At 35.8% G+C, this 15,989-nt stretch overlaps 1 protein-coding gene across 4 annotated transcripts in view; it reads left to right on the top strand.

Moving 5' to 3' along the window:
* The window catches only part of slc8a2b (solute carrier family 8 member 2b), a 144,782-nt gene extending 130,019 nt beyond the window's left edge, over positions 1 to 14,763 (top strand). For all 4 annotated transcript variants that reach the window (XM_065280474.1, XM_065280471.1, XM_065280472.1 and 1 more), the window contains 3 exons: positions 4,591 to 4,690; positions 8,449 to 8,727; positions 8,809 to 14,763. In XM_065280474.1, the coding sequence (XP_065136546.1) occupies positions 4,591 to 4,690; positions 8,449 to 8,727; positions 8,809 to 9,185 (756 nt within the window). In that variant the 3' untranslated portion in view covers positions 9,186 to 14,763. The remainder of the gene's footprint in view (positions 1 to 4,590; positions 4,691 to 8,448; positions 8,728 to 8,808) is intronic.
* Positions 14,764 to 15,989: the final 1,226 nt, after the last annotated feature.

The following is a 15,989-nucleotide window of genomic DNA, read 5'->3' as shown; positions in this document are numbered from 1 at the left end:
TAGCAGTCCCGTGATGGTATTCACAATGCATTCGTATTCAAGTAGACAACTTTGTAAGTACTGCAGGGCAAACCCGTACCAACCACCTAACAACGACTTTGCAATCATCCAGAGCCGCCTAGCAACAGCCTGCATCCACCTTGAACTGCCTAGCAACCACCTATTGAGCCCTAGCAACCACCTAGTCTGTCAATAAGCAATTTTAGAGCAAATAGAGCAGTCATTTGTTGGTGATATCATTTATTTAGCTCACCTGCTGTCTAGCGTCTAAAATGGCACGACAGGGGGTAACATGGTGAAACAATTCATGCTAAAGTCTGATTCATGTACAGCATACAGTAGGGCTTCTTATGTAGGTCATTTGATTTGTAGCATGAAACATGCATGTTCATTAAGGAGGAGTTCCCAGCATGCAGATACTAACTGCACACAAATACTTTTCATCTCTGCTGCAGTGGATGAAAAAGGATGATTTTATATGATGGATGTTTGACTATATACAAAGATAACATTTGAAACTCTTACACAGGGATTTTTATGGATGAAAGGATGTATTGTGATGTAGCTCAATTGATAGCATTAAGAAACACAAACATTGTGCGTTTGATCCTAGGGAACACGTATACTAAAAATGACTAAAGGTCGTCTCACACTGCACGCGGCTTCAGCTTTTCTTTTGTATTGGAAGAGTTTTTTGCAGCATTTTTGTGCAAATGTGTGTATCTTCAACGGCGCCTGCCATGAAGTGCTGTGTCCTTAAAAGGAATAGGATTTTGGGTGCACGAGCAAGGCGTGTGGACCAACTCCGCTTCACTTCGGTAACCGCCCCCGTTTTGGCGCTTTCCGCACGTCTCCTATTGAAAAAGAACTAAACACTCGCAGTTGCCGCGTACCATATGAAACGGCCTTAAAGGGGACAGAGAATGAAAAACCATTTTTACCTTGTCTTTGTTGAATAATGGTAGTATTCCCGCATTCACAAACATACAAAAAGTGCTAAACATGCTAAACATCTCAGTCTCATAGAAATTCCTCTTTTAGAAACGTCAGCCAGAAAACGGCCCAATCTGAAAAACTGATGCTTATGACATCACAGGCATCTCACTGCCCCTCCACTTTAAAATAATTGGTTAAATTTTTTGAGTGGCAGTAAAGTCAGCCAATCAGTAATGAGATTGCAAGTTAAGCCAGTAGAGGGAGCCAAATAGGTGCAAAACCACTTGTTTAAAATCCCCCACCCTAATAGAGCTATCTGAGAGAGGTTTTTAGGAAGCTTCTAAGGCATTACAGACCCAAACAAAGAAAGTTTTGTCTACATTTCACATCACAGAACAAGGATAAATACTCCGTTCAATCATTCTATGTCACCTTTAAAAACGGTAAATGGATCAGATAAGTGGTGCTACACTGCATAATAAAATCAATGTCTTTTTTCAGTTTTTCGTCTTGTTTTCCAGTATAAATATCTGAAAATTCTTAAATCAAGATATTAAAGTGCACCTATTTCATTGCTAAAAAAATTTGTGTATTTGGTATAATAAAATGTGTTTGCGTGGTTTATGGTTAAAAATTTATTTTCCACATACCGTACATTTTTTGTAGCTCCAGATTTTACTCTCTTTTTGAAACGCACGGTATTGAAAAGCTCTGTGTCCCTGATTGGCCAGCTAATCTGTACGTTGTGATTGGTCTGAATACCTCTGATGTCAGACGGAAATGTGACACTCCTTACTATGTTTGAAAGATTCGCTCAAAATGCAATGCTAACAGGAGTTAACTTACCGGCTTTTGTCCAATCGGGAGGAATTATGATAATGTCGATCTTGTCTGCATCACCAATCCCAGGAAGTAAACTATTGCCTACGATCCGTATGTTTGTTGTAGTCCATGAAAAAAGATTTACGCTGGAGACGATAACTCGCGTCATTGTTTACTTTGGGGTTTGAACCATTTCCATATCGTTTACATGGACTGATACACACTTACACACCAACGGAAATTTAAAAACGGGAATCGGACAATAGGTGCTCTTTAAGAGCACATATGCAAAACCGCTAAACGCCATTTACGTCAAAAATGAGATAATGATATTAACCAAATGCTCTCAACATGTAATACACGTTTAGCAAATACTTACAATTCAAGAAGTCCTCTATGTTCAAGGAAGCCGTATTTGAAACAATTGTGGATTACAAACTTGTGTCCCTTTTGAGTACTTGAACCTGAATGCAACCAAAATATGGCAGACACATACAGCACAGCGCCTCTGTAAAAAGTGAAAAGTTGGTTCAACTTAAAAAATTACTTTAATTGGTAACACTTAAAATGTAAAAAAAAAATTACTTAAAATGTTCACCTAAAGTGTAACTAAAGTGAAATTTTAAATTGATTACAATTTTTGTGACTACAAATATTTTTGATCAATTGTTGAACCAACTTCTCATTTTTTACAGTGTAGTATATAGATCAGTATCTTTGTTTTTCCATTTGAATGCTGACTTTCATCACTTGCAATGTTTCTAGTTGCATCAGTAGTGATTTTGCAAGTTGATTTTTTTTTAAAGTGGATGTTTCTGCCGAAAAAGCTTGCATGCACTTTTTCCAGTGAATGATACCGAGCCCCTAAGGGGGACATGGAGCAAAAAATCTAAAGTTTAGTTTCATGTGCTCACGTGAAACTTTCGTGCACATGAAAGTTTCACCTGAGCACATGAAACTAAACTTAAAAAAAAAAAATCTGCACATCAAGGTTTCGCGTGAGCATGTGAAACTAAACTTTCGATTTTTTTGCTCCATGTCCCCTTAGGGGCTCCGTACAATGACATATCAAATTTGTTAAATACCAATGAAATGACTAAAGTGACATTTGTGAAAATAAGGCAATTCAATTACTGACTAGTAAACTTTTCATTGCCATTAAAGTGAAAATACTGAACCTAAACATAAGAGTCTGATAATTAAATGCTCATTTACCAGAAAACAGGTCAGACACATAGGGGCCAATCACACCAAATGCATTTATGGCAGTTGCAGGCGCCTTTTTTGAATGTTTTTCCACGGTTATGCGCACCAAACGCCTTGAGTTATTGCCGCCTACGGCAGCACGTGTTTTTAAAGTAGCATTAAGAGTGGAAAATTGCCTGACGTCATTCACTTCTTTCCATTGTCCAATCAAATGAGGGGAGAGGCGGGCCTTCTCTTTTGGTGACTTTATATATTGCTAGGCAACCACCGATGCAGCTGTCCTGTCAATCAAATATTGAAGTGTGCGCGCTCTTTCGCTGTTAACTGTCATATTAGCAGAAAAAAGAGGGCGCTTGCTCTGACCTTGATTGAGGGTGAGAGGTGCATAAACACGCAGGAGGTGCATAAAAAAGCAACTCTAATGTTCCATCACCACAGTGAAAGGCCCGCCTTTCCCCTCATTTGATTGGACAATGAAAAAACGTGAATGATATTGTGTGCTTTTCCTTCAAAACCGCGTGGTGCACGCATAAACAGTGCGTATAAAAATCAGTCAAAAAAGCAACTGCCATAAACGCGTTTGGTGTGATCGCCCACTTAGAGGGTTTTTCATCTGAACTCCTCATATGTGTATTTGTAGCAAATTGACCAAGGAGATTAAAGGCAGGGTCCATGATCTCTGAAAGCCAGTGTTGACATTTAAAATCACCTACACAAACACACCCCTAACCCAATAGAATCTGGACCTTCTTTTGATACACCCACCCAGGCAACAATGTTGGTTAGTAGACACGCCCCTTACTGTTGATTGGCTACAAATGTGTTTTGGTTGTCAGCCCGACTCTCTTTTCCAAAGCGTTTTTCAGATAACGTTCACTCCGCCTTTAAGTCTTATGTTTTGAAAAACATTATGAAAATTAATTTTAGTTTATGCAGGTAAAAAACTCAGTGGGGTAAGAAATTCAATAAACTTAATTCAAATTTATATTTCTTAGCCTACTGGCAAATAATTTTACCCGATTTAAACATAAACTCGCTCAATTGTCAATTTTTTATAATTTCATAATTTTAATTTCTCTGAAAACAGCACTTAATTTCTATGTCGTTTTGCTTCTCAAGTAAATGTATCTCGATTTAGGAATGTTTATATATTTATGCTGGAAATCAAGACAAGAAAATAAGAAAGAAGAGTAATGTAATGCTTCAAAACAGAGTAAACTCTTCTAGTTCTGTGTGACATCCGTTTTTACACTTCTAATCTATGTCACTTTTATATGCAGAAATGGGATATTTATCAGGGTGAACAATCAGGTTTTTTATTTCAATCTGATTGTAAAACCCCATCTAAATGAATTTTCCGGTGACTTTTTACTTCATACAATATTCCTACATAATGTAAAGAGCATTCTGTGAAAATATAACATTGATATCTTTAATATTGATTGAGTTGTGTCAAAGATTGAAATCAAACTTTGATGCTCATGATCTAATTATTAGATTGTGAGACTTTAGCCGGGATGTCACAGAGTCACATATATGAGCAGTGTCTTATATGAGCCACATTAACTGGATCATCTGAGCAACCTCATGAAAACATGATCGTTTGGTTTGTCACTTGTGTTTCAGAGCACCGTTGATAAACTGATCAAGAAGACCAACCTGGCGCTGTTGATTGGCACTCATTCGTGGAGAGAGCAGTTTGTGGAGGCCGTGACCGTCAGCGCAGGTCTGATAACACATCCGCTTGTGTTGGGTGATTCATGATGTATGAATCACACCGAATTCATTTTATTCCCTCTGTGATTCTCAAGCGTGAAACCATAATGAGACTCTTACATGCGGCAACATCTAGAGACTCAAATGAATTTACTGGAACATGTGAATTTAGTCATTATTTGCATGATTTATCTTCAGCTTGCATGGTATAAAAATCCACACTAGACATAATGCATTATCTTAGTATTTGAAAAAAATGTCATGCACTTGTGAAACACATGAAAGTTAATTATGACAAAATTTTTAAGTTTTAATGTTACAGGTTAGCTCAGTTGGTAGAGCATTGCATTAGCAGTGCATAAGATCATGGGTTTGATCCCAGGAAATGCACATAGTGTTAAAACTTTATGGCTTGAATGCACTTTAAGTCACTTTAAAGGGACACTCCACTTTTTTCGAAAATATGCTAATTTTCCAGCTCCACTAGAGTTAAATATTTGATTTGTTCTAGCGCTAGCACTTTTAGCATAGCTTAGCATAATCCATTGAATCTGATTAGACCATTAGCATCACGCTCAAAAATAACCAAAGAGTTTTGATATTTTTCCTATTTAAAACTTGACTCTTCTGTAGTTACATCGTGTACTAACTAAAACCGACAGAAAATTAAAAGTTGTGATTTTCTAGGCAGATGTGGCTAGGACTATACTCTCGTTCTGGCGTAATAATAAAGGACTTTGCTGCCATAACATGACTGCAGGAGATGCAGTGATGCCCGAAAATAGTCCCCAGCTATTAAAAGTTACTAAGGTGACTATTTTAAGGCACTGCGTAATATCATTGTGCCTCCTTCAGCCATGTTACGACAGCAAAGTCCTTGATTATTACGCCAGAATAAGAGTATAGTTCCTAGCCATATCTGCCTAGAAAATCACAACTTTTAATTTTTCGTCAGTCTTAGTACAAGATGTAACTACAGAAGAGTCAAGTTTTAAATAGGAAAAATATCAAAACTCTTTGGTTATTTGTTAGCGCAATGCTAATGGACTAATCAGATTCAATGGATTATGCTAAGCTATGCTAAAAGTGGTAGCACCAGACTTTTATTTTTCCATCGGTCTTAGTACACGATGTAACTACAGAAGAGTCAAGTTTTAAATAGGAAAAATATCAAAACTCTTTGGTTATTTGTTAGCGCAATGCTAATGGACTAATCAGATTCAATGGATTATGCTAAGCTATGCTAAAAGTGGTAGCACCAGACTTTTATTTTTCCATCGGTCTTAGTACACGATGTAACTACAGAACAGTCAAGTTTTAAATAGAAAAAATATCAAAACTCTTTGGTTATTGATTAGCGCGATGCTAATGGTCTAATAGGATTCAATGGAATTTGCTAATCTATGCTAAAAGTGCTACCGCCAGACCCGGAGATCGGCTGAATGGATTCCAAAACGGTAAAAATCAAATGTTTAACTCTAGGGGAGCTGGAAAATTAGCATATTTTTTCAAAAAAGTGGAGTGTACCTTTAAATAAAAGCATTAGCCAAAATGCATATATGTAAATGTTCATGAAATATTTATCTTATACAGCAGGTTAGTTATCTTTTAAAATTAATACATGTATCTGTAATGGTCAGGGGCCGTATTCACAAAGCATTTTATCTTATCACTAAGAGTACTCCTAAATCGCACTAAAAGATTTTAGCTAGGAGTTTTCTCTTAAAAGTTATTCACAACGCCTTTCAGACCTACTTTTAGTAAGGAAAAATGATTACTCCTAAACTAAGAGTGAGTCTTCGTTGCTACGGATGACGTCAATTCTCATGCACGAGCTGCCTCGCAATGACCACGGTGATTGGTTGTTAGATGACAGGGCTGTCATGCGGAACATAACACAGACGAACCAAATCATGGAATTACAACATCGAAATATGTCTGTGTCCTATACAAAATAATAATAATAGTAATGCCATCGAAATGCATATATTAAAGAAAAGTCGTGAATTAAATTCAATTAAATTAAATTAAATCAAGCCTAATGTAAATGAAAACCGCCAATTGCCTAATAATAAAACGACATTGCATTAACACTTGCTTGATTAATGTACATCCTATTAGCCTAAGTAGACTACTTAAAGCAAGGAAATGTTGCCCATATTAAAGAAGCCTGCCTAATGTAATAAATAAATGATGGTGGAACTCGCCAAAACGAAAAAGAAAGCATGGATGCAGGATCAGTTACTGCTGCTGGCCCAGTTGGTGCTGGAAAAAAGAAACGTAATAAAAGGGAAATTCGGCACTGAGATATCAAGCAAAACTAAGCGTGAGACATGCGAGAAAGTGATGCGCGGGTCAATGTACAAAACAACTGGCACCCGACCAACGTTTTCAACTAACCCGCCCGCAACTCGGACCGCAAAAAATAAAAAATAAATCGTGTACCCGACCCGCTCCCTGGCCAGCATTTTTTTTAAGTAGTAATTGTTTAATAGTTAATTGCCATCTTTATTTCAAACGACCTGACCGAACGCGACCCGAATATCATAAAAAATATTTTTGGATGACTCGTGACCGCGGGTCAAAGTCAAAAAGTCAAAAGTCAAAGTTTATTTATAAAGCACTTTTTAAAAACAGCAAGTGTTCCCCAAAGTGCTGTACACAAGCAGAATAAAATATCAAAGATACAAACAGCTAACACCATAACAGAAAAACATCAAGAGACAGTAAAACAATAAAAAAAATGCAGCTCTCACATAGCATCAAATGCCAAACCATATAAATAAGTTTTTAGGTCCGATTTAAAAGCAGGAAGAGTTAGAGCCTGTCTAATATAGAGAGGTAAGCTGTTCCAAAGCCTCGGGTGACCGCATGCATCCGCTCATTTCGGATCAACCCGCGCATCACTGGGGAGAGGATTTGTTGCAGATCAATGCAACATTCCCGCTTATGTCGCGGACCCCGGACGAATGCGAGAGGCGGTGGTATATGCATTACAATCGCAGTAGAGGGTTGAGATTGCAGCCTTTAAACAGACTAGCATGGCAACAGGTATGCCTATAATATTAAATATTTAATATCATTATTGTTTCATGTAATTCTAAAAAACTTCCTGCTTGTCATGAATGTAATGAATTAAGAAACAAATGTCATAAACAATATGCTTACATTAAAGTGTGCTTTTAAGTGTTATGTGCAATGCTTTTGAGTTGGTGAAACTGTCCATTTTAAGGAGGATCAGCACCTAAGACATTTTAAGATCCTTTGTGAATAGGTCTTAGTGAGTTAGGAGTCCTCTCGACTTCTTTTAAGCTGTCCCAGACTTAGGTGCTACTTTTAGGGCTAAAATGCTTTGTGAATTACTCTTAGTGAAAAAAATTAGGAGTCCTAAATTTAGGAGTGACACGCCCATTATTTTTAGGAGTTGCTCCTAAATTCGCCAGTTAGGAGCTACTTTTAGCCTTAAAATTCTTTGTGAATACGGCCCCAGATCTATGGAGATGTTTAGTGTCTGCAGCTGAATATAAATGATTTAGGACTGCCCCCTTATGGTTTTTTATGGTAAATACAACTGGAACCTCCAGATTTCCGAACTTCAAAACAGGACGGGAGCTTCTAAAGGGCATGGAGTTTAACCGTTGACCAACCCAAATACTACACACCCCTATTCGGAGGTCTCACCCATAATTTGGAGATCTCCAGTGTGTGGTTATATCTATTTGCATGAAAGCGATTGTTTAGTGTGTTAATATTGTGCATCATCCTCAGGTAACGGTGATGAAGATGAAGAGGAGGGCAGAGAGCAGCATCTCCCGTCCTGCTCCGATTACATCATGCACTTCCTGACGGTCTTCTGGAAGGTTCTGTTTGCGTTCGTTCCACCCACAGAATATTGGAACGGCTGGGCTTGCTTCGTGGTATCCATCACTGTAATCGGCCTCCTCACTGCCGTCATCGGAGACCTGGCGTCGCACTTCGGCTGCACCATAGGGCTTCGCGACACGGTCACGGCGGTGGTGTTCGTAGCTCTGGGCACATCTATCCCAGGTGTGTATGAATGTGTCAAATATAATTACGGTTGGAATGCATTAAAATATGTACATATCATGTTTTATTTCTCTGTCTCAGACACGTTTGCAAGTAAAGTAGCCGCGGTTCAGGATCAGTACGCCGACGCCTCCGTGGGAAACGTCACGGGCAGCAACGCCGTCAATGTGTTTCTGGGCATCGGAGTGGCTTGGTCCGTGGCGGCCATTTATTGGGCCGCCCAGGGCAAGAAGTTTGAAGTGGACCCCGGGTCGCTGGCCTTCTCCGTCACGCTTTTCACCGTCTTCGCCTTCGTCTGCATGGGGGTGCTGTTGTTTCGGCGCAGGCCGTCTATCGGGGGAGAGCTGGGCGGCCCCCGAAGCTCACGCATCATCACTATCATCCTCTTTCTGGGTCTGTGGTTCCTGTATATCCTGTTCTCCAGCCTGGAGGCCTATTGCCACATCCAGGGTTTCTAAACATCCACACGACAAACAAATGAAAGCGTGAACACACAATACACACATACTGATACGTACAAGGGTTATGAGCCTGAAAGCCAATGCCAATGTTTCATTAGCTGAATGCATCTTCATTCATACACAGACCTACTAACTAGTACTACACTAATATAAAAAATATACATAAAGAGAGAAAAAGTGAAAGATGGAGATAAAAGAAACCTTGTATGTAGCAAAGAGAGACAAGTATGGATGTGAAGAAGGAAGAAAACTGCTGTAAAATAGTCTCATTTTTAATCTCGTCGTCCCTTCAGCTCAAGGGCACAAGAATAAGCTTGTGTTTCATGTAGATAGGTAACATTTTAAACACTGTCACATCTTTCAAGGACATTTGTGACAAACAATTGATGAATTTGCAGTGCACGCCAAATGTCGCTCTTGTTTGAATACTTTGAAGTATTTCCGCTAAACCTGGGTTTACAGTTTGCTGTCAATCATGATGGTCAAGGAGATCTTACAAAGCAAATGCAACCATTTAGAGTCACTTTGAGGTATTACAAAATTAATTCAATATCATGTTCTGACATCAAACGGTAGCACACAATGTCCACGAAACTCCTGCACTAATAATGTCAATATTAGAAAATGAAGATCCGGCACGGCTTTCAGAAAAAAGGCATTTGGACTGCTCATACTTTAAACGGCTTGATATTTGTTTTGCATCGATATCGTCACTGCCAGAAATCTGTCAGAAGCCCAAAATGTGTATCAGACGACAAAACTTTGACAATAAAAGAAGGAAGTGAATCTAAATGAACCTCTGAAACATAGTCACAGCCTTCTAGTTTAAATCGACCGTGTCCAGAAATGACACGTAAATGCATATTCAACTCAAATGGTGTAGTTTAACGAATGCAATGGAAATCTTCTCTTTATGACATCACAATGATGACTTTGGTCTCCAGAAGATCATGCATTTGCATCTCCATATCGTCTCTGACTTCGGACACCGATTATTTCACATCGCTGCCTGGTGTGATGTGATGTACTGTACTGTATGTGAAACTACAACAGTGTTATTCAGACGTTTTGGAGATAAACAAGTCTTGTCTCCTTCAAACAAACTGAGACTTTTTCTGTCTTGATCTGCTTGACCACAAGATGTGAGTTCACGTTTATTTGTGTGACTTAAAAAGGTGAATCATAGAAAAACATGCTCGCATATCACCTCAGATTTGAAAAGAAAAATCTAAAATACTTCTCGAGGCTAAATCTTTTGATTTTAAGACCAGACTTGTCTTTCACTATTCATATTGCGTAAACCTGTCTGGAGCTTTTCGTGCTACTGAACGAAGATGCTGGAAGGTTCACCAACTTACTGGCTGTTAATGTGAAAGCTGATCGTCCCTTAAATAGTCATGCCTGAATCTGAAAGCGTTTCGGTTCCTGACAGATTCACAATAAAATGTTTACTGTAGAGCACTCAGGATTGTGCGTTTACGTATACGTAAGGGTTTTTTTTACGTCTGTCCGGTCTGTAGGTGTTTGTATAAAGCTATTGTGTGTGGTGTGTCGTCCTCCTGGTTTTGGCCTCCAGGTCTGGACTTTTGTCTGTGGTCTGCATGATGGACCACGTGTTGGCAGAACTATAAATGGCATGCTTTGAATCAAAAGACATGCATGAATTTGAAGTTTACAATGTTTGTTGCTAAAATGGACAATGTTTTCATTTACATTAGATGAAAGAAAATAATGATGATGGCTGCCTGTGTCAGATTTGTGTGGTTTGTGATATATAAGCACTGCTCTGAGGTCAGTAATCCTGGTTTGCAAACATCTTATTTAATATATTAACTTAAACATTAATTTATTGAAGAGCAAGTGTAAATAGTTTTACTTTGGCATCTTCGAATGGTATCATCTGTTTTTATTTCCTCTGCGTGTTTGATTTTTCATTTTAAATATCGTCTCTGTTTACAGTTCAGCAATGAGAGATATAATCCACTGACTGCGATGTTCAGTTTCACACGTTCAGCTTCAGATATTTCACAAACAGACTGTTACTCATTTGGTCATTAGTTTAAAACTTTACAACCGTGGCAACTTTATTTTAGTTTAGATGATGGTAAGGGTATAAAATAATAGTTTAGAGGTTTTCATATCTGTAACATTAATGATGGAAAACTCCTGCATTAACAGTAACCAGTATCTGTCTTTTGTTTCCTGTCCAATAATTGCCTTAAGGGACTTAACTAAGACACTTATTTATTATTTATTAATCATTTAATAATGAAGCATAACCATGTTTTTATTGTCTCTGTATTGTGTTCTGTATCAAAGCTGTTTGTGTTTCTTCGAGTGCAACAGAAACCAAAATGATTCAGTCAAAGCGTGCAATATGCTGTCATCCCCTGAGCATCAGCAATACGTCGTGTGGTTTGTTGTGTGCACTGGCGTCACGGTAAAACCCTTTCAGTTCTTCTCGTGCCTATTCAACACTACCGAGCCCCTAAGGTGACATAAAAAAAATCTAAAGTTTAGTTTCACGCGAAACTAAACTTTATAAAATTTTTGCTCCATGTCCCATAGGGGCTCCGTACAACCCTGTCGCTTGCTTTAAGCTTTTCTTTAGCTCAGTGGTTCTCAAACTGGGGGGCATAAGATGGTACCAAGAGTCCCACTTTTATGAATTTTTAACAATAGAATAATCATAAATTCTCCATAATTAAACCTCAGAGAAATAAGGCTACTAACTAACAGCACTATATTGTATTATTTAATATGTTTTGTTTAATTAAAATTTTAGTTTTAGATTATTTTATGACGTTAATTTGCCACGAAAGGATGCACCATTCACTGTAAACCCAGACAAGTTGAATTCATCTTAAAACATTAGAGGAAAGTTTTTCCCCCAAAAAATGAAGTAATGTGAACTAAAATAATGTATATGTTAAAATTTCAAGAAATTCCACTATATTTGATTAAAGTTTATTAAACTTGAAATAATTTTTTATATCAATTGTCCAACATTTCCACTTACAGTAGTTAACTCAGTTCAATGATTTTCTATTTTTTCTATTTAATTTTTAAATTATAAATATAATAGCTAAAACCTGCACTCTTCAAAAAATTTAATAAATTTAATTTATTTAAGTTATTTAATAAATAACATCTAATGTGTTGTCCTTAACTAGACACATCTCTGTGTTATTTTTGGAACAACACACTTTGTGTTGTTTTAACAAATCTTGTGTTGTTCCTTTTATTTATTTGAACATAAAATCAACACGAAATGACACATAATGTGTTAAATAGGATAACACAAAACAATGTCTTAGAAATTAACACATCCTTTTTTGTGTATTAACAACTTTTTAAGTAAGGGTCTTATTCTGTGAAAAGGCATAAATAAACAAAATATTCAGGCAGAAATGATTATGGGTATTCCTCACAACATTTACTGATAATTTAAATTCATTTCACTTGAATGTTTTAGTTTAATGAATCTTATACACTTAAAAGTTAAATTAATTAATCAAGATTTTTAAAGTATATGTCCAAAAATGTAAATATTATGTGATGTTTACGTCATTGTTTAAGTAAAAATAATGTCTGGGTTAAAAATGTACACTGTAAAAATCTTTGATGCACTTAAACGTTTAAGTTCAAACAACTTGATTTCATTTAAACTTTTTTTAATTGTAAGAAGTTGCTATTAACTTAAGTTTATTCAACTTAATTTTTTTATTTATACCAACTCCTCACTTGTCAAGAAAGTTGAAATTAAATAAAAAAATTAAGTGCACACTGTAAAAAATATTTTGCGGCCTTAAAATTTTTTGTTAAATCAACTCAGATTTACAAGTCATGTCAACAGAGATGAGTTGTCACAACTTATAAAATATAGTTGAGAAAAGTCAACTTAATTTTATAAGTTATAACAACTCACCTGTAGTTATAACAACTCATCTCTAGTCAAGATAAATAATAGTAAGTTGACATGACTTGTAAATCTGAGTTGATTCAACAAAAAAATTTAAGGCAGCAAAGTATTTTTTACAGTGCAACAATGATTTTTTTAGTTAGGGGGGCTATGCACCGAAAAGTTTGAGGACCACTGCTTTTGTTGAACACTACAATGAGAATGTGCAATAAATGTAAGAAAATGAGTCAGGAGTTTTTGGTGAAGGTCCAGAGTTTCTGCTTTCATTTTGTGTTATTTGTCACAGTCTTTGAGTTTGTCAAGCATTTGGACCGATTCCAATAGTCACTGCTGTAGAAATCGAGATTGATTCAGTAGAAATCCCTTTTTACGCTGAATGTCGGATGTTTACTCTTTATACGACTCTGTTAATGTCAAAAGATTTGTAACACTTTTTGGAAAACGACTTTGTGACATTTTCAGTGGGTGATTTTTCTATTTCCAGTTGACTCAAATCGACCAGTAGTTATTGAATAGATGGTTTTGATAACTATTTCCGAGATCTTTAGATATTCTCATAGTCAGCAAATGTTGTGTTATAACTTATGTCTATTTACACTATCAGAAGAAGGTACAAAAGCGATCACTGAGGTGATACCCTTTCAAAAACTACATCTTTGTACCTAAAGAGCTCATATTAGTACAAATTGGTACCAAATGTCTACTGTATGGTACATATAAGGAGCTTTCTAAAGGGTACTGCCCATCCGGTATCTATCTATCTATCTATCTATCTATCTATCTTCATTCATTCATTGATTCTTGAATTACAAATAATATTTCTCTGTAAAAATCTTCTTGTGCTCTGGGCCAAAGGCTGTATAATATTTATTCATTTATTTCTAATGAATATTTGTCTCATGAGTAAATGACACTGTAGTTGTGATCTGTCTTGTTTTTTGGACTGTGTGAAGGGTTGATTTGTCTTGTCTTCTCTAACACACGTCTTCACATGTTTTGAAAATGATGTCTGTGTGCTGCTAGACTCTCTTCATTACTGTAAATGTGCTGTTTTTTGTACATGTGTCTCTGATGTGCAAATGCATGAAGTTCCTGTTGGTACGCATGAACTGTTGTCAAAGTTTACATTGAAATCACATTCATTTCTGTTTTGTATTTATTATGTACATTTGGTTGCAGAAAATAATGTATTGGCAAACCAGATGGTTCTTTATGCTTTCTACCTGCATAAATGTGAGAAACAATTTTGTTATAAATCTGTCTTCTTGTCCTCATCGGTTTGTATGTTGTCTCTGTCTTTGAACGGGTTTTGCTCTCCCTCCATAGTTTTATGTGGCCGTTCCTCTCTCTGCCTGTTATATTCCTTTAAATAATCACTGACCTGATGTCAGAAATGAAGAAGTTGTGACATTAATATTTATGAAATACTGTAACATTTACTAGAAAGTAACATTTGAAGGTTTTATGTTTGTATGTTTTATTGTGTTTTGTTTAGTTTTTACAGAAGTAGGGAAAAACGTCAACGGTAAAACTGAAGGCAGATGAGATGTGGAAAACACGGCATGATCTGTTTGTGTCTTAAGAAGAAAAAATAATGATGTAGCTGTTAAGAGTTTAAGCAGATCTTACTGAATATAAATTATTTATTTTGAACTTCTTGTGTCCTTGAGTGGTTTTATTAAACAATTCAGTGAAATTCACATTTTCCTCTTTCCATACATAAAAAAAATTCTCTGGGCAAAAATATGTTTTAAATTTATGCTAAATACATTTGAAGAAAGTAAAGCTTAAATATATTTTTGAATTTGAACATATATTTAGTTTTAACCTTCATATATCAACATATATTTCAAAATTTATTTCAGGGGCAACAAATACATTCCTCATTTTACAATTTATATATGGCAAAAAATATAAATATAATTTTTTTGGCCAAAATATAAATGTTTGTATAAAATCAAAAATTTTATAAAGTACATTTTGCAGTTAAAAATATACAAAATTTTAACCTTTACAACTATGTTTACAGGTTTGTACAAAGTTTTTATACCAAATTCCAATTTGACGTGAAAAAATGTATTTTTAAAATATATTTCAAAATACTTAAAAAATATACTGGTGAAAATACATTTTTATTAACATATTTCAAAATATATTTCAGCAAATATATTTTGAAATATATTTAAAATTATATTTAAAAATATATATTTGTTGCCGCATTGGTTACAATACATTCATTTAAATTTCTGTCTATTGATTGTACATATTCAGACTGGAAATCTTTTTTAAAAAGTATAATAAATATCCTTAAGAGACAGGTTTGTACGGTATGTATACATTGATACTCAAATATAAAATAAAAAGACATCAGGTTAATACAACATTCAATTTCTGATCCTGCCTGTAAAACCCAGCTAAAACCATTTATTTGTTATTTACATAATCCTCCTACACAATGTTAAGATCATTGTGTGAAAATATAACCTTGATATCTTTTAATATTGACTGAGTAAGGTCATGTAAAATATTTCAATCAATGGCTGAAAGCAGGGGTCACATATTTGTGTAAGTGACTAACATCAAGTTAGGCCCATTAAAAACTATACAATTTGCCCCATTAACGAGGTTATAAATATCCAGAATTACAAGTATTTCCTCTTCTTTGTGGGTTTACTGTAGTTTTATTTTACAACCACTAGATAGAGCTGTATATCTTTATAAAACTGTACATTGGCCAAATAAGTTGAAACGGTATGAAAAGCAACATTAATGACAAACTTGAAGCTATTTAAATTTTTATATAAAACCCTGTCCAGTATAGGGGTATTAAAAACATATTTTCTCATGTCTCCGTATTAGTGTATTGTAACTAAATCTTA

Source organism: Paramisgurnus dabryanus, chromosome 8, assembly GCF_030506205.2.
Source record: "Paramisgurnus dabryanus chromosome 8, PD_genome_1.1, whole genome shotgun sequence".
Taxonomy (NCBI): Eukaryota; Metazoa; Chordata; class Actinopteri; order Cypriniformes; family Cobitidae; genus Paramisgurnus; species Paramisgurnus dabryanus.
The sequence above is the reverse complement of the archived record's forward strand: the minus strand, read 5'-3'. Positions and strand labels throughout refer to the sequence as shown.